Source organism: Phlebotomus argentipes, unplaced genomic scaffold (assembly GCF_947086385.1).
Source record: "Phlebotomus argentipes unplaced genomic scaffold, Phlebotomus argentipes genome assembly contig_2, whole genome shotgun sequence".
Lineage (NCBI taxonomy): Eukaryota > Metazoa > Arthropoda > Insecta > Diptera > Psychodidae > Phlebotomus > Phlebotomus argentipes.
In genome coordinates, this window is record NW_026776162.1 from 1113363 (window position 1) to 1134701 (window position 21339).

At 44.9% G+C, this 21339-nt stretch overlaps 2 protein-coding genes across 6 annotated transcripts in view; both read left to right on the plus strand.

The window, feature by feature from the left end:
- Positions 1-7125, plus strand: part of LOC132263550 (klarsicht protein) — a 91437-nt gene extending 84312 nt beyond the window's left edge. For all 5 annotated transcript variants that reach the window (XM_059763361.1, XM_059763379.1, XM_059763396.1 and 2 more), the window contains 4 exons: positions 1177-1472; positions 2306-2525; positions 3880-4277; positions 5417-7125. In XM_059763361.1, coding sequence (XP_059619344.1) covers positions 1177-1472; positions 2306-2525; positions 3880-4277; positions 5417-5804 — 1302 coding nt within the window. In that variant the 3' untranslated portion in view covers positions 5805-7125. The remainder of the gene's footprint in view (positions 1-1176; positions 1473-2305; positions 2526-3879; positions 4278-5416) is intronic.
- A 1239-nt stretch (positions 7126-8364) lies between these two features.
- LOC132263774 (protein trachealess) overlaps positions 8365-21339 on the plus strand; it is a 58507-nt gene continuing 45532 nt past the window's right edge. Inside the window, exons 1-2 of the mRNA XM_059763754.1 lie at positions 8365-8592; positions 19234-19266. Coding sequence (XP_059619737.1) covers positions 8423-8592; positions 19234-19266 — 203 coding nt within the window. The 5' untranslated portion in view covers positions 8365-8422. The remainder of the gene's footprint in view (positions 8593-19233; positions 19267-21339) is intronic.

Consider the following 21339-nt stretch of genomic DNA (forward strand, 5'->3'; position numbering starts at 1 on the left):
ATCTCAATTTCCTCATTTGATGCCATAATAATTTTTCTCTTCAGTGTTTTATAACATTTAATGCTTCATTCAGCGAGGATTCACGTGAAAATGCATGATTGAGTTTTTTGTGTCTGTTTTTTTTTTTGTTGTTGTTGTTTAGAGAGAGAGAGAGTGAGAGAGATAGAGATGAACATTGAGAGTTAGGGTGAGTTGAAATGGTAATATTGCCAGTGAAGTGAATTTGTATATGAATTCAGGACAATTCAAAACTCTGAGCATGTCTGCATCGATATTTCCACAATATTTCATTCACATCACGTGTCTTCGTCTCTGTGCGATGTTCGGGTGCCAAAATCCACCGACTGCCACCCATTCTGCCATGGCTCCTGCTCTGGAGCTCTGGATTTGCCTGGAGGAGTGCGAGAGTGGGTGGGTTTATTCATTTAGTGAGAGAGCACGAGTAAACATTTAGGGCAGAGTTGCAAGAATGGCGAGGAAATACAAAAGATAGAGTTGAAAGTTTTCGGTCACCATCGTTGGCACTTAAGTGATGAAAAAATTTCGCAAATGCAAACTTAAAATGACATAACAAATGGAAAAAGTGTACTTTATTGCTCTTGATCGATAAATCGTGAGGAATTCAACTCTTCCGCGACTCTTGCGATAAGAATGTGAAGCGAGTGGGTGGAACAAGAGTTAAAATGTTGTATGAAACGATCTTGTTCATGGATGAGAAAAAAATTAGATTTAAATTGTTTCACTCACCCTCATGCTTCTCCTTCTTTTTCTCTATTTCCCCTTTCCTCGATAATTTATTGTCCTGAAGACCTGAGAGACGGGAAAAAAATTAATTGGTTCCACCCTGAAGAAAAAGGAAAGATCTCTTAGCGTAGTGCGATTTTGAATGGAAAAAGTTGATCAAAGTGTGATTTTATTGACCATAAAATCATTGCTATAATTCTTTTTCTGGGTGTCCTCACGAAAAGCGAGAGAGAGAGAGAGCGAGAGAATGGAAGAGTGAAAGACGGTCTGATCTCGGGAAAATGCGGGGTGTGAGAATTTGGCAAAAGAGTCACGTGAGTTTGGGATCATAAAAATGGGGTCAATATGTGGTCAATCTAAGAGTGATGCTTGAGTGGGAGATTTTCACTGATCACTGGCATCTCATTCGTGTGTATTTTGCCACAAATGCAGGAGGAGAAGACGAAATTGCATGGTCACAGATCGACGATGCTGAAGCTGAACGCTTCGGTGCACAGTTGGCTGACAAGGCAGGAGCTGGAGATGAGCAAATACAGTGCTCAGAGCCACATTCTCGGCGCTGTTACACTCGTGGACGCCACAGATGCCACGGTGGATCTGGAGAGGACAATCACATGTCCTGAGGGTGAGAAGGAGAGAGTTCAGCAGTTCTTCGACACGGAACTCCATGCATTGCTCAAGGACAACGTGAGCGACATGTACGGCGCATGGGATGAGGCGGATCACAGGTCAGTCGACCATCAATATTAATTTATTGCTTCCCCGGAGAAGAAGAGTGTTGTGATGTGGAGGAAATTGGAGAGGAGTCTCCTTCACACGCGGTGTGTTTGCACAACATGATGCAATTGAAGGGTGTTTTTCTCCAATTTCCACTCACCATCAATATTGCTCCTATTTATTCGCTGTATTTGTCCACTGTCAAATAACGAACTGCGTGCCTGAATTTGGTCTTGTAGTGGAAGTAATGTTGATTTTATGGTAATTTACCGTTGATGTCCGAAGGAGCCGTAAGAGAGAGGAAAGATATTAGAGAAAATCTCTCTATGAAGGCATTCCCTCATGGAATAAGAACTGTAGGGCAAAGTAGGGCTGAGCAATGTCACAGAAATTGAGAAGAAAGTGTAACTAAACTTACATCGGAGAAAAACCTCAAAAGGAATACTGTGTAGTTCGAAATATGTAGGTTCACCTTCCCCTATTGCAATGAAGTCTTTCTTTTAGGGCTTCCCCTCGAGGAATGTAAAAAGAAACTATGCCTACCATATGAAGAAAGTTTTCTTTCTTCCATTTAAACCACATGCTTCTTCCGCATAATTGAGATTTGCAGATTGATGGTCATATCATTCGTCCTCGGGTGTTCCAAGCGCTCGGCGATATATTAAATAAAATTGCAAAATGACCATCACTGCAGGATTTCCATCCTGATGTCTTTTTTATGCTAAGAAGAAAAAGAGAGAGAGAGAGAGAAAAAAGAAGCTTGGAAAAAAGAAACTGACCGGAATGATGACTTGTGTGGCAGATGAGAAAATAATTTATTTTATTGTCCCTCTTCACTTTGCAGGATAAATTTGCAGCTGGAGAGTTTGGTGAGCTCGCTGCAGACGTGGAAGCAGCTGGAGAGTGGACTGGTGGAGTTTCAGGAGGCGCTGGGCAAGGACAAGGGCGCCCTCAAGGGATTGCGTGGGGCTCTGGAGTCCGGACGCACAACGCCAGTGGATTTGGCCCATGATGTGAAGGAGGTGGCGAAGTTGCTCTCTGAGAAGGTCGAGATGACTCTTCAGGTGAGTTGATGACAAACCACAGTGGAGTTGGGTGACCTCTTGGCCTGGATTGCGAAGAAGGGTAGAGAAAAACATATTAAATTTGGGGAAGCTCTGTGTGTGTGAGTGTGTTTTTGGGGTGGGAATTCTGTGTGCTTCGCAGGATCGACATTCGATGTTGGACGCGGAATGGGATGGCACGTGACTTGGCCACAAATGTCACTCTTAAACAGTGTCGTGAGCGCCTCTCTGAACACACACTCACGGGCGGAGAAGGCGAGTTTGTGAATCTTCTGCACTGTTCTTGGTCTGGCTTGATGACAAAACGCGCTGCGAGGAGGGCGGGAATGAGGGTGAAAGACGTGAGAGACTCCTCATAGTGTGTATAGTATACATTTCCACAGGACAAAAGGAGGATTTTGGGCATCATGTAAAGTAGGTTTCTCTGAAAATCGATTTTTTCCTCATCATCTTTCACTCTTTCACCCACATTTCAACCCTCTTCGGTGATTTCTTTGAGTGTTGTTGTTCTTTTGATAAAAATTGCACACACTCAACAAGAGAGTGCATAAATTTCCAATTTAATAAATGTTTAATTCCAAGTGGGTGCTCAGGAATTGAGGGGATGGAAGAAGTGAAAAATGCAGACTATAAATTCAAATCAAAGTGGGAAATTTACCTTTTGCCCGCCACCAGTGAATAAAGCACTCCAATCGACATGGCACTCGACTCAGGGGAGGAATTTATCTTTTCACCCTTGCTCCAGAGGGAGAATTCCTTGTCCGTTGAATGTTGAATGCTGTCAATCTTGCATGAAGTTTCCTGGGATGAATACGAGAGGCCAATTAATTAGTTGATGACAACTATTTCGTGTTGGTAATTTGTCATGCAGGAAAAAGGGGTTCAGCGCCACTCGCATTTCATCATTGAATTCATCAGCGTTTGGTGCACAAATCGACAGTCATTTGTGTGCATGTTGGAGGCGGAATATAATAATTTCGTTATACAGTTTCCAATGTGAAGGGCCAACAATGATTAAATCATCGCTATATTGAGTTAGAGAAGGGGTGAGAGCAGATCTTTCACCCCTCAAATTGACTCAAATGACACACACACACACACGCTCGCAATGACTAAAGAACTCTCATGATTCCGCCTTCAATTTAAGGGAGAAGAAGGCGTCCGTATTTCACTGCATCGGAATTTTGGTGTTGCGTATGCGAGGGAGACTTCATTAAAATCATAATCCAAATTTACGACCCAAAAGAATTTCCATTATCCACAATTGTCTCAGTGACGTCAGATCAGGGAATGATTTGTGGCGTGCAATTTAATCGCATGGCGCCTTGAAGGATTCCGTATGTTCTCCTTGCAGAGCAAGCTCCAGTCGGATAGTGTCTTCCTTCATCCCTCAACTGCCATTCTGTACCACGGGAAGTCCTCGTCGAATGGCTCTTTGTCCGATAGCGGCATCTCAGACGGCGGCTGTGGCTCTGATGGTGGACTGTCGGAGCGCGAGCGGCGTCTCGGGACGCTGAGGAGGCTGGCGAAGCAGCTGGAGAACGCCTTGGCGCCCGGCTCGGCTGCTCTGCAGTCCATCTTCCGGCGCATGGAGGCGGCCGAGAGCGAATTGAAGCAGCTGCAGGACACTTGTCGTGAGCTGATTGTCCGCACCACGGCCGTGACGCAGAAGGCGCCGTCCCACGGCGGCAGCTCGGAGGAGTCTGAGGGTCACAAGGCGACTGGGGTGCAGAAGAAGAAATCCAGTCAAAGGTGAGTGTGCCTGGCAATTATCCTGGTGAAATTTAATGAATTTAAATGAAGCAATCAAATGAGTCACTTCTTAGTCACTTGATGCCTTGCAAGGGAATGCGAAGGGGCGGAGGAATATGCAAATGAGTGTGGCTCGAAGGAAGTCCCTCTCGAGAGACTCTTCTCATGGTCATGGAAAAGATTCTCAGGGCAAATTATTTGCATCCTAATAAGAAAATTAACACGACATACATCCACACCATGTCTCTTCTATTCATCTCACACTTTTCTTTCTCTCCTCGAGGGAGTTTTCGCCAGAGACTTACTTTAGTCATTTGCCTACAAGACTTCTTGATTATTTCTTGATTAGTTTTGTCAAAGGCTTCAGTGAGGTAAGCAAAGAAGGAGAAAGAAAAAAGAGACTTTGATGAGATCTTGGATTGGAGATCTTATGGCTTTGTTTTCAAAATTCTAGCATTTGTCCTTCACATTCTTGTGTAGATAAATTGTTTAAGCCACAAAGGTGAAATATTTGGAGCACTTTCAGAGTTTTTCAAGAGTTGACTGAAACTAAGTATTCACTTGAAAGAATCATTCCGTGCTCTGCACCCCAAAATTTTAGTTCCTGGATGCATTGAGGGATGTTTTAGTGGTCATTGCAGTATATTTTTCTCTCACCCTCGCACACAGAGTTTAATCAATCGTGAATTTTACAAGTCTTTGCCATACTTTTAACTCTGTGCGCCATAACTCATAGGGTGTGTCTCTTAAGTCAATTTTGGTGGTCCCTGGAGGAGAAATAAGTGGGGTGGGATGAGGAATTTTCTTCACACAACAGCAAAAGTGGACGAGAAAGAGAGAATAGAAAGACTTTCTCATGACTGGATCACCATAAAAGCGATGTGTATGAATTTTTACAGTCTTGTGCTCACTTTGGCTGTGTTGGGTGTGAAGAATCGTAACATTGGAAGAGTGCGGAGTGTAATTGTCTTTTTTACGACTTTAATTACATTGAAAATGAGTTTTCTTTCTCATTTCCATGCAGATGTCCTCTCTCACTCGCTCGTGGGTGGTTGTTGAATGGAAAGTTTGTGCGGGAAGTTTTCCTAATGAGATTTTTTTTATTACTCCTCATTGCCGTGCTGGATTCACACCATCAGCAAGCGGAAGAACAAGAGGCGTTCACCGCAGAGCAGTCTCGTGGTGGGAAGTCCATCGGCGGCGCGATCGGCGGTGCCGGTGACGATTGAGAATGCTGCGGCGCTGGTGAAGGGTCGCCGGGCGGTTCTGTTGACCGCCGATGGGGAGCCTGATGATCCGGACGGCGGTGCGGGTGGGTGTCTGGAGGAGGTAGAGGACGAGGGCGAGGGGAAGAAGCAGAGGTGGGCATGGAGGGTGGCCAGGATTGCCATTCCCGTGCAGATCGCCTTGGTGTCTCTCTTCTGCGCCGCGTGCTTTCTCGAGCCTCACTGCTGTGATGCCATCAACAACTTCTCCATGAGCTTCACGCCGCAGCTCAAGTACATCCGCGGCCCACCGCCCATCTAGACTGGAGCCTTGACAGGAGCAGCGTAATCGAGGTATACGTACATATTATGCCACTCATCATGACGCTTGAGTTAACAGCCCTCAAAAGTGTTCTTATCTCTCGCCAGAAAGCGGCGAGAGCGCATAACCTTAGATATCAGAGAAATATTCCTACATAGTTCCATTATAGTTATATATTTTATAATAAGAAAGAGAAATATTCTTACCAATATTTTTGTTCTTAGCCTAATCCCGACATTATCATATATTTCTTCTCTTAATATGAAGTTTGAGACAAGATAGAGTTAATTGAAAAATGCACAGCATTTGAGCTATGAAACTGGCAAATGAAAACCACACACACAAACACATAATTGCCAGTAGATTTCGTAAGTACCTTAAAGAACTTTTAGACTATTTTTCTCCCTAGAAGGAAACCCTTTAGAGTGTCTTAATTCTTAATGGAGCAACAAAACTAATGAGATAGAGATTAAAAAATATAACGAATAATTGCAACGAAGAAGATAAAGAAGAAAAAGAGAATTGAGAAGATGATTTATAAAAAAAAATATATCACGATAAAAATTGCTTTTTAGAAATATCCTTAGTTTTGCCATAGGATTAGAAGAGAAAAAAAGCAAAAGAAAAAACACAAAAAGAGGGTGTTTGGTGATTTTTATCATGATTAATCTTATCAAATTTATTTATCAATTTCACATATGAAGTACTTAAGGACCAACACACACGTTTAATATGAGTGCCTCTTGAGCAATTTAAGTATATTTTTTAATCAATCTTTTGAAACTGACTTCTACGATGGAATAGGAAAGGAAAAAACTGCCACCCAAGATGGGAGATTTTATAAAAAAAATATAAACAGAAAAAGAATGAATTAGTTTTCTTAGAGAATATTTTCTTCTATTCTTCACTCTCAAAAAGGCTCTTAGCTAGATGGTAAAGATGAATATATTTAAATGAGAAAGAAGAAATATTTAGAGATATATCTATTATATTAATAGAAAATATGATTAATCCCACTCTTTCAGTGAATTAACCCTCCTTGTTTTTATTATCTTATTGCATCTGTCTATCTGTCTATTCTCGTGAAATATTAATTATTAGACTAATAACTAATATTTTATATAAATCAATTTATTGTTTATCAAAATTGTATTTAACTTTCTGAAATGACCCTAATTTTAGAATTGAATTGAATCACCGCATTTTTGAAAGGTGTAAAACTCTCTTTTCTTTCATTTCCCCAGTAAGAATAGCCGCAGAATCTACCTTTTTGTACTTTTAGCTCAACTTTTTATCGCAATAAAGGTAATTTTTGAATTCCTCTGAAGGAAAACTCATTCTTTTACTTTGCTGAACTTTCTGCTGTCGTAATTTTCCAGGGATATTTCATGGATTTTGTTTGATCTGCAATCTTTTATTCCTTGCGATTGGAGGTAAGTTTCTCAATAAAAATTACATAGAATATCGATTTGATTTTAAAGGGTTAAATTTATTTCATTGCCCCTGAAAAGTAGCCATCCAGTTGAGCATGTGCGATCACGATCCGATGCAGCATACGCTCGATGGTGATTCTCACGACCGACGAGATCGTTAATCATGTGAATTTGCGGGCGAGATCGATGGGAATATAATAAAATTGTCATTGAGGCCGGCGAGTGAGGGTGGCAGGGAAGCTGTGGACTGGGAAAACAATTGAGAGAGCATAAGAACACGACTTCTGAACAACTTCATTGCTTAACAATTCCGATAAATTGTCTCTTTGACTGGCCTCATGCATGATTGCGAGGGCGAGAGCGAGAGGGCGCGATACACGTGGTGGTGTTTTTTTCGCCATCCCGCTTTGGGACCTGACGGTCGTGGCGCGCGATCTTTAGCGGGGTCATAATTCACAAAAATGTGAGAGAGAGGCTGATAAAAGAGCGGGAGAGGCAGAGAATGACAGTGTCACGTTTCTTGTCGTGCAGCAAAAGCGATTATATTCTGCCCTCACGGCGTCCGGGAGAGGGAGAGGACCTCCCGTGCGACTCGCGGAAAAGCCGAAGAGAGAGAGCGGAATTTCCACCATGGGCAGAGCGCAGGCTCCTCTCCACCTTGCAGGCGTGTCCGGCCGTCCCCGACCCCAGCGCCCCGGTCCTCTCGCTCGCTCCGGGGCCACTTGTGGAGTGCGTTGGAGCTCCATCTCGCTCTGGCAGCCTCCGCGGAGCGCCAGTTGAGGCGTCCGCGTGTGCGTTTTCGCAACCGCTCGCCCTCTCGCTCGCTCCCGGCGTCGGCCGACGGCAGAGCGAGCGAGAGGCGGAATGGCGTGTGCAGAAGACGAAGGGCGCCACCATCTGGGCCGCGAAGCGCTCCACTGGTCGCCAACGTGCTTTCAGCGAGGCGTTCGTGTAGTTTGTCTCAAGTGGCCGAATCAGGTGGACGGGAGAGCAGTCAAGCGCGACCCATCCCCAAAGGATGCCAGGCAGCGTATAGAGTCTCTATGCCAGATAACTGATCATCTGGATTTCGGTGTTCCGGACTGTGTTCTTGTGCCCACGGAAAGTGCAATGAATCGTGACAGTGTAGAGATTTAGGAGAGAAAGAGGGATCAAGTGTGACTCTGAACTCTGGACAGTGTGACTATGGATCATCCTGGCAGCGGATTCGCCACATCGCCGTGGGCCGCGATGCTGGGCCATCACGCAATGGGCCCAGGAGCTGAGCATCCCGGCTTCCCGCACGCGGCAGCCCATCATGGCCACCACGGCATGCCGATGGACTTGCACGTTCCCCAAGGATTCCCGTATTACAGGTTAGTGGCGCATTTCAAATATGACCGTTGCGCGACCATGTTTGCTGACAGAAACACGACTTTTGCACACTTTCGACGCTGTCATTTGGTCAAAATGCTGACAAAGCAAAAGCACATAGATTGATTAGAAATCATTTAGCACCTTTTAGCATGGCTGCATCAAATCCTCCCTTTCGCACATTCAACGCCCAAAGAGAGATCATCACATCGCCGAAGAACGGTGAAGAAATGTCGATCAAAACGGTCTTCGACTGTCAATCTGAGAGTGATTTAGTGACTCGCCAGGGAAATCTCATGGGGCTTAATTGAAGCCTGCTCTCGGAGCATTTTCCCATATCGGCGAGAGGCGCAAATTGGCAAAACCACAAAATTATAGACACCTCATTGCTTGATTAAGTAATTAACGAGTCGCGGCGTTCAATTAAATGCCCGATAGACGCTTTTTTGCTGTCCAACAGCGGCGCGTTTGCTATGTGAAAATGCGATCGAAAGATTGGCGGGGTTTCTAATTAAATTTTCAACTAATCGAGCTGAATTCCACCGGCTTGTTACAATTTATACAACAACGGGAAAAAAAGAGATAAGGAAAAGTTATGCGGAGGAAGGGAGAAAATGCGGTGAATTTTCACTGGGTGAGAAGCTATGCTTTTTTCACCCCATTGAGCGTGCTGTGCTTTTCCGGTGAAGACGAGCAGCTCGGAGGAAGAAAAGGGATGTGACGAGTCGGAAAAAGAGTGAATATTTACAGATGGAGGAGAAAAAAAAGAATTAGGCAATTGTACATTCTTTTCACTCACTTCTTGGGTGGCGAATTGCCGGTGGAATTCCGACTAATTTTTTCACTCAATAAAATACGTTAGAAATGCAAATTTCCATCCAACACAATATGGAGCATTGAAATTGAATTTTCCACTCGTGCTCATGCTCGCGTTCCTCAGGAGCAGAGACGGGAATGGGTGTCGAGGCACCTTTTTAAGACGTGCACAGCAGGAAAATTCCAATACGGAACATTCTGTAAATTTTCCTTAAATTGTGATCTTGGCTTTTGCTCAAATTGACTCTTGTACTTTAGATGATATTTGTAAACATTTTCTTACAAAGTTTACAAGATATTTGAAATTTTATTAACACGATATTTGTATTATGTTTTGTGCAAATTTTAATCCTGATTATCATTTTGATACTAGCATAAATTTGTACTCTAAATTTATGCGTAGATATGTTAGTTAAGTTTTCTTTCATTTGATCTTAAGTGCATTATAAAAAGTTGAATATTTATTTCACGTCTCTCGTTAGCTTAAAAACTCGATGTTCTCCGCATTGTTGAATAGAAATTGGAGTAAATGCATTGTATTTTTCTACAAAATGTCTATTAGCTTACTCTGTGTAACAGTTTTCGTGATTGAAACTTATTTTAAGCTTCCAACGAAAGATGGGTAAATGATTTTTCTTTTAATTTAATTCGCATTTCCTCTAACTTTTCCACTCATTTTCCACTCAGTGTAAAAGTAAAGTAAATATCTCTATTTAGACCTATTCAAACCTTCAACGGGAAGTCTGAATTACACATTTAGTGGCTGAATAAATTCACGGTTCTTTGCAATGCAATGACTTTTCCCCAAGGGATTTATCCTGGCGTAAAAGCCATCGATTGCCCTGAACTGAGAGCGATTCTCTGGCTTTGGAAGTTGAGCTGCAAACGAGGTGAGAGCAAGACGAATGTGTTCATTGTTGTCCAGGAGTAAAAAATGGCACCTCATCACTGTCTTTTTATGTAAATGGCACTCGGGGTGTTTGTCATGCTATAAAGATGTTGGGTGCCATATGGCTATTTACCCGGAGATTTGGTCCATATGACACTTATCGATGTGTCACCGTTGAGAATTTGAATGGGAAGTGTGAAAAATGAGCCATTGAAGGCGCGCGTGAAAAGTCGCAGAAATTTGAGCGTTCATTCTTCGCGCGACGCCCGGGCAGGAGTCACAGAGATTCCGGCACGATCCCATGGCCATATTCATATTCAAATTCGAGCACTCTCGAAATCTCGCCTCTGATTTATCACCCTCGCCATCATTGTCCGCGCTGTCTTTCATTCGTCCGGGAGAAAAGCGGGCCGTTTTCCCGGCCAGAAAGCCATCGCGGCGGCGAAAGACAAAAGGATGGAGAAATGAATGGCCGAGATGTGGCTCGAGAGCCAGCGCACAAGTCTAATTAGTGCATTTTGAACTCCTTCAAACGCTCACCGCGAGTTGCGTGTGGTCGGAAAATTGGCTCGGCCGCAGCACAGAAAAGTGTGACATTTTTCGCATTAATTGAGTCATTTGTTACATTTTTCCACTTTGAATTCTTGCGGAAAATTCTGCAGATTTTTTTCAATTAGCCCGACATTTACCAGTGAGTGGAAAAGTGCAAAAAAAATTACATGAATTTGAGTGATTTGCAGTGCACTGAAAGCTCCGAGAAAATTAGTGGCATTAGAGATTATCGTAGGGATTATATCAGAGATGAATGGCGGTGATGGAAAATTGCTCTGCTCAGGGCTTAATAGCGGCATTTAGTGGCCATTTAACGGCACGATCCAAGAAGAGTATTAATTTCTGATTAGAATTAAAATTGAATTATTAACCTCTAAGTATACAAACTGTGACAGTTTGATTAATTCTATTTATGCGCCAGATTCATAAAGAGAGAAGTAAATGCGTCAAAAAGAAAAGCCAAGGAAAAAATTGAGAGAATCGAACATAAAGAATGACGGATAATTTCATCTCATCCGTAATCGCTCTAGCAATTCAGCTCTCGATGGATTTATTAAATACATCTCGACCTTACATCTTCCCAACGCGGCCATCTTCCGCTGATACGCCAATTACCTTGACCATTGATATTGCTAAGCGACTCGCCATTTAATTGCGCCACTTTTTCCCGCAACTTTTCGGGCGCAGTTGGGAATGAAATTTGTGAGAAAAATGCAGCGCTTCATGGCGATGGGATGAGTGGGAAAATCCTTGCTCATTAACGCAATCAAGAGCCGATAAATTGCACTGTGCTTATTGTTGAGGCTTCAACAAGAGCACGGGATTCATTAAACTCTTCCCATTAACCTTATCTTAATTACTCAGTTCAATGGCTAATGACGAGACGCTCCGTGAGATTTATCCGTGATTGAGGCCGAAACTCTCGCCTCGCGCGCACCTTCTGTCCCACAAGATGCCCGCCAAATCCTTCTGGGCTCTCCGCGGAAATGTCTCAATCCGCGGGATGTCGAGGGTGTGCAGGTGTGGGCAATTAAGCCACACTCGCCTCCCGACGGCCGATCTGAGGGCTCAAAAGCAGAGCAGCATGTGATCAGATAAGGTCCAATCCCAGGGATTCGGTGTGAAATGGGCTTTCGCGATGATGCACTCGCCAATCAGCAGACGGAGGCGCGCAATTGCAGCTGGAAAAATCATCCAATTGATTTCAACGGTGAGATCCGCAGCGCGAATTACTCACGCGCTGAAGAAGCGCGCCAACATCTCTATTCCGACACTTGAGTCTTACCAGAGATTCGATCTTGCGCCTCTCAGCACCTCGAAATTTCCATTTTGCAAGAGGAAATCAGATGGGAAAATCAGTAAAGAGGCAATAGTTACGATCAGTTGCTTTCCGCGCAATAGGTACACTTTGAGCAACAGCGCAAACTTTGTTCCGCTGATTGCGAACTTGAACTTGAACATGATATTTTCAGAAGACAATATATTTTTCAATTAAAACTCGAACTCTATCTAAAAGCTGAGAGAGAAAGAGAGAGTTGCTGAAAATTACTTTGATTGACAACGCATTTCTTTACACGTGAAAATTCTACTTCTAGAATCTACAGTAGGTGTATTATACTACAGTCCTTACAAATACCTGAATATAATGCTTGCAGTGTACGGGATTGTCTGAAAAAAATCCTGGCAGAGCTTTCGACAATCTTCCACCTCTTTGCACGTCTCACACGTTGGCAATTGAATCAATTTTGCGCCAAATGGCGAAAAAGGCCAGCTTCAGGCTCACTTCGTGGGCTGTTTGGGTGCACTTGGTGGGGCGCATTTGGCGACAGTGGCCCGAAATTGCGACCCACCCGCGCCAGGTGATGGTGCGTCCTTCGGAAGCGAGAGCATCTCCGGAGGAGCACGTAGAGGCATCATTAGGGCGCAGCAGCAGTCACTCAACGCCCGATTGACGCGGCCAGCATACGAAATAAGAGATGCACGCCGAGGAGAGTCCCCAGTCCGGCCACCTGGACGAGACGATTTGTTTCCAACGCGTGTGTCTGATTAAAATATCCAGCAGACGTCCAGCGCCCCAAAACTAGGAGGGCCACAGATGACGAGAGATCGGCAAAAGGTGGTTCACATGAAAAATTTGTACGGTAATAAATGATACAATTGATTCCTTCACGCGCTTTATCATCTTGATCATCGGCGCAGAGTGGAAGTGCTCCAAATTTCACGCACGGCACCGAGTGCATTTTTCCGCTGCCTGTTCCCCTGATTTGGGTGTGTGTTATTAGTGAGGCACGGTCCGAGAGAGTGACCACGAATGAGCACCCCAAATATGGGAATAATCAATGCATATGTTGTAATTAAAAATAATAATGTCGCTTGTTGATCTCGCGGTGGGGCTTTTTGCTGGTTACCAGAAGCCCGCGCGGATGGAGGAGGTGAAGGTGGGACACAAGCAGCATTTCAGGCTTCCTTCTTTTTGGCCACGGAGCAGAGATATATGTACTGTTGTATTTGGGAAGAAGTGCACGCGCGACGAGTTTTCTCATGTTCGATCTGCTGTTTTCGATTGTTTGCCTCGCTGCCAGTGGTTTCACGGGGTTTGCGCGGGACATGAAGATGCTTCCCGACTCCCCTCGCGAAAAGCATAAGAGAATGTGCGCATTTCTCCATGGGACTGTGCAAGAGCATCGAGAAACAGCAATTCCACCAACAAATTACATTTATGAAATGAGTGAAATGATTCTGCGTGATTAAAGACGACGTGATCACATCTCCTCCTCGGCCATCCACAGGTCTTGTGTGTGTCCCAACGCACAATTGTCTCCGGTGGTAGCATTTCCAAGTGTGTTGCGAACACATATTTTGCCTGTTCTTGGGCCTGGTACTCACCACAGAACTGGATTCCATCAGCGAAGGGAAAAATTACTTTCAAATCGATCACGATCGTACAAATGTATCGCGCACAAACTTGGCCAAGTCGAAATGGGAGCAGAAGAAATCATTAAAAAAAAAGAAAGAACACGCCGAACAGGGCACAAAAAGGCTGCGAAGATGTGAGCGAACAAAGTGATCCTCGCGGGGAACGCCGAGATCCCCAAAAGAAGATCGTGCTTCTTAATTATTGTCCATTACCTGCCGTTTGTCACTTCCACCATCGCGCGCCGTGTGCAGACTGTGATCTCTTCACCTGTGATAAGCAAATATTGTGCCAGCGATATGGTGAGAATGCTGCGATGCACATGTCCTTGATAGAGATCACGGGTCTCTGAAACGCGTCACCCGAACTGTAACTGAACATCAGTCCATCTCCCGGCACTGTGATCATAATTTATCAGTTTGTGTCACGCAAAGAGCCGCTTTTCGATTATCATAAGTAGCGATGTGCCATGTAGAATCTTAATTTTCACTGTCACATCGTATCGGGACATGGGCAAAATATGATTTACACCTCAAATTACATTTACGCGCGATCGTGATCCTCGTCGTATGTTGATCTACCGTGGCGATCGCGACAGAAGCAGGGGAAATCGGTGATGAGAAGGAGAGATCATTGGTAGAGATGAGAGCATATTTCTTTTAACATTCTGTCTGGGAAAATGCATAAAAATTCTTCTGTTCTGAAGCCCCGCCCACTTGGAAGCTCCGCCCATTAACTCACTAGCATTAGATTTTTAGACACACAGCACTTGCAGTGTGTTTGCAGAAATTGTTTGACGAAAGTTGCTGTGCCATTGTCGGTTTCCATGAGCCGAGTGGTCCCCAACTTGGGAATACACTGTGCCTATTTGTGAAGAGACGCAGAACAGGAGGGTGAGCAAGCGAAGAGCAGAGAGAAAAAGACAATGTCAGTGTGATCGCCGCGTTCTTTTGATTGATCGCGACGATCAACGAGGGACGAATATGCAATTTGCTTTCGATGCATCTCAACGGGGCGAAAAAGGTGGCAATTTCAATATATAATAAATAATGAAGGGAGCAGGGGCAGCGGAGCGGCTAAATAAAAACACTGGACGATCGTGTAAAAATGATGATGAATATTTGGAGCAACCAGATGAGAAGGAAGAGGATTTTTTAATTAAGCCACTCACAATGATTGAACACGGTGTCTCCGCACCTTCCATCGGCCATGCCGAACGTGTTTGCGCTTTCAATTAGATAGACGCATTAAAAATTGAGAAATTACATGCGATACTCTTTGTCATCCAATTATTAGGCATCATAACCATCGATCACTTGGCTGTGTGATCTCGTTTGTCGCGCAGCACAGCATCCTCATCAGCCTATGCCGCGATCAGCATACGCGCAAGCGCGCGGTGTGATCGTCCGATGGCGGAAAAGCATTGTGAAAACAGAAGCCATGCCACTGAGGCACAAGTTTGTGCTACCTCGATCAGTGGGGCTGATAAAAAATATATAAATCATTATCGATGGCATCAAATTGGCAATGGAGGAATTTTCCTGGCTGCCATCCATAAATAATCCGCTGTGCACAGATGCAAAAATTGCCATCGTCACTGGTGTTGTTGGGCAAAAAGCCGTCGAGAAAAATGAAGAAAAGCACGATCGAGGTCCGGACAAGTGAAAATAAAAAGTAATTTAATTACATTAATCATACCTGAAATTGTACACAGCGCTTTCGTGCAATAATTCAGGCAAAAACGCGGCCCACCATTTCTCTTCGGTCGCGCATTGTCTCGGGCTGACTTGGGCATCTTTCTGGCGAGGATCATGCAAGAGGCCGAGGGGAGTGAGGTGGAGATTGTATATGAAAAAGATCGCGCAGCACTTTTCTTCCCGGCGCAGACTTTTTCCTCCTCCTCATTCCTTGGATCTCTCGGCGAGCGCGTCTTCTGGACAAGATTGAAAAAGCCACAATCATCGACCTTGCGGAATTCGCAAGTTGCGTCGATCGATTGTCTCTCGCATTTCATGCATTGAGAGTCGCAATTTTTGGCAGTGATCAAATGTTGGCTCATCTGGAATTTCTCCGGCGATCCCATGTGAGGAAATAAATTCTATCACACCTATGATTACGCGCGTGACGATCGCGAGATCGCGCCGATCCATTGAGGATCATCTGGCTGCGATCACTCTCCCGATGATCGCCCTTGCAATCCGAAAATACAGACACTCTTTTCTGCCTCTTCTTGAGCAAATAAGCGAACAAAAAAAATAATGCGTCGATCGAGGGATCGATCGATTCGCAATATCGCGTTGAAATTCCACCCATTATGTTTTGTTGCACTAAATTGTTATATTGGTGCGCCCATCGAGCGATCGAATGACGATCTTGGTGAAAAATTCACTGCTTTTTGCCGCGCATGGGCCTCGCGGATGGAGCCACGAAAATGATGATGGGCGAACAAATAAGCAAACTTGTGATCCACACATTTTTCGATGATCGTGATCATTGCGCCGGCACAATTAAAGGACAATTGGTGCAAAGTGTGTGCACAATTTGGCGTGCTGCACGACCCAAAAGTACAATGCATCGTGCAAATATCAAGGCGTAGGCCCATTTCGTCAATTTTGTGCCCTCTTCAATTATCTCGGCATGGCAATTTTTTCCTCATTTCTTTCTTTCTCTCTCTCGCGCGACCTTTTTATTATTGATTCACCTTCGGATGGAAAATTGCCGAGAATCTCTCCTCTGTCCATTGCTGGTGGAAATAATTAGAAATTTCTCCGTAATTTACTGGAGCAATTGGCGGTGAAAAAATTCCCATCTCTTGCGCAAAGGTGATCTGCGAGATCGATCATTCAGAGCGCATTTTATCTTGTGAGCTAATAAGTTGTTGCTAATTTTGGGGATGCACCTTTTCACGTACGAAAGACATTTGGGAAATTTCTCTGTAATTTGTATTACAGCCTTTTAGGCCGATCCTCGCGGTAATCGGCGATCGTGAGAGAGTGCTAATGTCCCCAGGACACCACCTTTCCCATTGGCACGGCGATCTGCACACAAATAATAATAATGATCGATTGAATTAAGTGAGTGTCATCATTTGCAGAGCGTCGCTGAAGACCAAAATGAAATTCAAGACAAGTTTTTGTCACTCTCACTCTCGATCGAATGGCCAAAAGGGGGGCTGAAAGGGTGCAGAGAGAAATTTGATTTTGATGCATTCTGAAATATTTATCCTGCGGTGAGATTCCCCATTCAGCCAGAGGCATTTTTGCAATGAAAATTCTGGTATGGGGCCTTCGCCATCAGCCATGCAGTATTCGATTCGTTCGATCACTTTTTGATCGCGCCACTCATATTCTCCGTGATCTCGTCGCCTCATTAATAAGTTATTCGATCGCGCTCCTGTGATCAGTGCAGCATCCCCGGTGCAATCGTCATAATGGGGCGCAATACGAAAAGATTGATATCTCAAATTCTATGGCATGCATACATTTCAGCGGTTATGAAAACCTTGTCCAACCACGACGACGGGGAATGTTTTCTTGGCTGCTCGACACATTTTTCCGCGCTCCATCCTTTCACAACTTCCAATTGGGAGTTGCTGGCGCGATGAGGGCGCAAAAAGGGGCGAAGGTGCTCTCGTCCAAGCCCGGGATTTTTGGCCAGGCAAAAGGAGGAATATATTGAATTAATTTTCTGTGATCAACTAATGTGTGACGAGTGCAGTGATGATCGTCAGAAGGGGGAAAAAAGCCGCGATCTTCGCCAGCAAGGATATGCCAGAATTCTTAAGGCGAGCAACAGACAGTCAATGGCAAAAATGTGCTGAGAAGTCTTTCACCCTTCGCATGATGGTATTTCCATCATACGAATAATTAAAGCCATTGTCTCTAAGACGTTCGTTTTTATTGTTTATACATATTCTATATGAGAAACCCAGGCAATTCCTCAAGGCACCGAAGCTCCCTGAATTTGCCTGATCGCCTGCCTGATGATGAGGGAGATCATTGTGAAAAAAAATGCCTCCAAGTGTTTCTCTAAATACCACGGCGTATCGGTGATCAAACAAACATAAACTCCCTGGTGAATGAGTCGCCGGAAGAAATTTAAAAAGCCCCAGAAAACAAGGCCCGAAATGATCAATTTTTCGCCATGATCAATAAAAGTTCACTTTTATAGTCACAAATAACCGTTTTCCCACCTTGTTTCCTCTCTCTCGCGCGCGAGTTAATCCCGGACGTTTGGACTTCGTCCCTCGGCCTCCGCGCGAGCCCCCAAATTGGCCCAAACACAATGAGAAATCGATCTATCCGATGGGTGCATCTCGTTGTCGGCTGGCGGCAATTACCGTGCCAAATTGCATGGTGGATCGCCTCCCGATCCGATGATGATGATGCTTATGCCGGCGAAAATATCCACAATGAGAGGCCCTTTTCGCGTCACCCCGCAGTATCCCTCCGACCATGCTCGGCCGATAAATTACACGTCGAGAAATGCGAGCGCCACTGCCGTAAATACAAGTGTAAAATGGCATTAAATTTTACAACCCGAGTGTCAATGGGCGATGCTCATTTTTAGCTAAAACCGGCGAATGCATTTTAATTAAATGCTTCCACGCAGATCTTTATTGAATGCCTCACGAGACGAGTCACGTACGCTAATATTTCCTGGGCAATGATCACTGATCTCTCTCAATTGCCCTGCACTTTGCTTCAGATTCATGTCATGCGAGCGCCAATTGATTAGGAATCACTCATGATTAACCAATCGATCGGGAAATATGGGGAGATTTATGGGACCCATGCCAAAGTGGCTTGATTGATGGATTTCCTGGCTGAAACACATGTAAAACCGTAATGTTTCGTATTTGACAACACTTTGTTTGTCTTGGGAAATTCAATTAAAATTTAAATCATCAGCCGTTAGTCATACGATCTAATCTCAATTAATCGTGTGAGAAGTGCCATTGAGAGCAAAGATCCCCCGTAAATGCCGGTAATTAATTTGATGATGTGTTACTAAAACGTGTAATGGTGGTTATTCTATGGAGCATGCAATTTTCCCTCCCGTCTATGATGAATCAGACAGAATCTTCCCATCACGCAGATCACTGGCCAGACTTTCGCAAAGACTCAAAGGGAACCTTCCGCGGTGAACATGTTAAATTACATAAATTTTCTACACCTCCATCGACGTGTGTAGAATACAATTTTCTCACTCTGCGTCTGCCCTCCTTTCGGCCTCAAAAAAGAAGTGGTGGAGGGTTTGGAAGACGCGCTTTGGTGGCTCGCGTATGATCGCATCAATTATCCGGTAATTGTTATGTGAGATGATTTTGCTATCTCTCTCTCTCGCCCCGAAAAGGAAGGGCGTGTAATTTATATCTGTGGATGTTTCCTCCCGCAGTTGTATCATCGCCAGAAATTAATAATTGATGCGGTTTTCAGACTGATAATGGCTCTCCTCTCTGTTTTCTTGCAGATATCGCGAAGATGCCCTGTGCTGGACTGACAGGTGAGTCTTTCTCTCTCCCCCTCATGACGCGTTTTGGGCAGCAACCCCGCGACCACGGCGAGAACCATATTCAATTATGATTTACATTTCCACCCATTCCGTATGCACGAGCATCCCTGGCGTGCGTGGCTCCTGAGCGCTGTTGGATGAGATGTCTGTCACTAATTTGCAATTTGCATATCGGCCAATCACTGTTGTCCACTCTGTGCGCCTCTCGCATGCTGAAAGGCTCCCCCGACCGCCCCCAACGGCCTCCGGGGCCGCTCCTTTGTTTACCCACGCGCAGGGTAATCACTGGGTGCCCCCGCGAGAGGACAATTGAGCCCCGCATGCATTTGGAATTGAGTAAATCATTGCCCCGTGACTTTGGACATGTATGTTATGTGTGGCCAACATCCAGGCAGACTGAGTGTGGCTCTCCGAGGGGTGAATAAATCATGCAATTTAATAGCGTTCGTCAGTTCAACTTTCAGCGCACGTTGCATTGCCTTGAAATTTCCGAAGCGCCCTTTTTGAACTAATTACTGTTCAATTGCCGACAATCTCTATGCCTGACAACCTATAAATTCAATTACAAATCTATGGTGAATTCACTCAAATCTGTCCTCAAACATATATCTGTAATAATGTCTCAGGTTGTTGCTCACCCCTCGCTTCATGGCATTTACCATGTGCCGGACTCGTGCTGCAGCTCATGTCATTCTTTCCGCGAATCTTTTGTTTCCTCTGGCAGTCGAGATGAATTTCACCTCAGCCTCGACTTTCTACTGTGACACATTGTGAATTTGCATTCTGGAAAATGACCAAATCCATCGCGATCCGGGCGCGCGATCTTCATCGATCTCGCGCAAATCTGATGCTGGAGGATCGCGTCGTCCTCACGAGAGAAAATCAATTCAGTGGCAGAGAGTGGACAAAAATGTGGTGCAGTGGAGGAGCTGGTTTTTTTCCGCGGTGGCAGGAAGAGTTTCTCGCGGTGTTGGGCCTTTGATATCCGCGCGGAAAAAGAGTGAGAGAGATTGAGTGATGTGTACACGAAAAATGATAATGAGGCACACACAGAGTGTCCAGGAGATTCTCTCCGCGGAGCTTCTGGAGAAGACGAGAGTGTCTCAGCCAGTGGTCCAATCTCTGTGTCCCATTTATGGTCTTCCAATATTTTCTGTACACGTTCTCAAGTTCCTCCGGTGTGGAAGTTAATGACTTCATTTGGAAATATTGTGTGAAGTTACTCCAGTTAATTTTTTGCCGCACCCTCACTGCCTCCCAGTGATGGGGACAGTTTATTAGCTGATTGCGGAGTGACTAGTTTTTCCCCACGCGCTGGCCACAGAGTCCTTTTCCATTTTCTTCAGAGCCGCACCTCTGCCAGCGTCGCGATATCGCGGACGGATAATGACGTGCGGAGGCTGAGGAATTCAATTTCCATGAGTGAATTTTTAGCCCCATAGACGGTGAGATTGCTGGGTGAGCAATTTGCGAGGCGATTGAGGAATTTCCAACGTCCTCATTGTTTCATCTTCTGGCCGAGGCGAAAGAGCAAAACTTCTGTATCAATTTGACCGCACACACAACATTGTGTTGGGCGCAAAAAACAGTCCCACACCAGAGCGTCGATCGATGGAGAAGAAAATCCAGCACAAGGAATCGGCTGAGGCCAATCAAAGTCCTCACGGGCTACCGGCAAAAATGATCATGCGGCAGAATTGACGGATGCCCGAGACGAGCAGGGCGCGCTCATGCCATGCTGGCAGAGAGATCCGCAAAAAGCCCAGGGAAGTCAAAGAGATTTCACTCCAATATACTCTCCCCATTTGATTCAACAGCCCAACACGCAATTTGCACACAATACGCGAATGCCAATCGACCCGGTGTTTAACGAGAGATAGACACTCCACCGGCATCCCAGTGGCTCCCAAAACACCGACCCCGCCGCGGCCCCGGAGCATTGCGCCCCATAATTGACATCATAAATTTTCCCACCCATGGCAAACTTCCCAGCGAGATGCTCATTTCATAACTGCCTCCCTCAAGGGCTCCCGCGCACTCTTCTTTTTGCCACTCGCGCTCCTC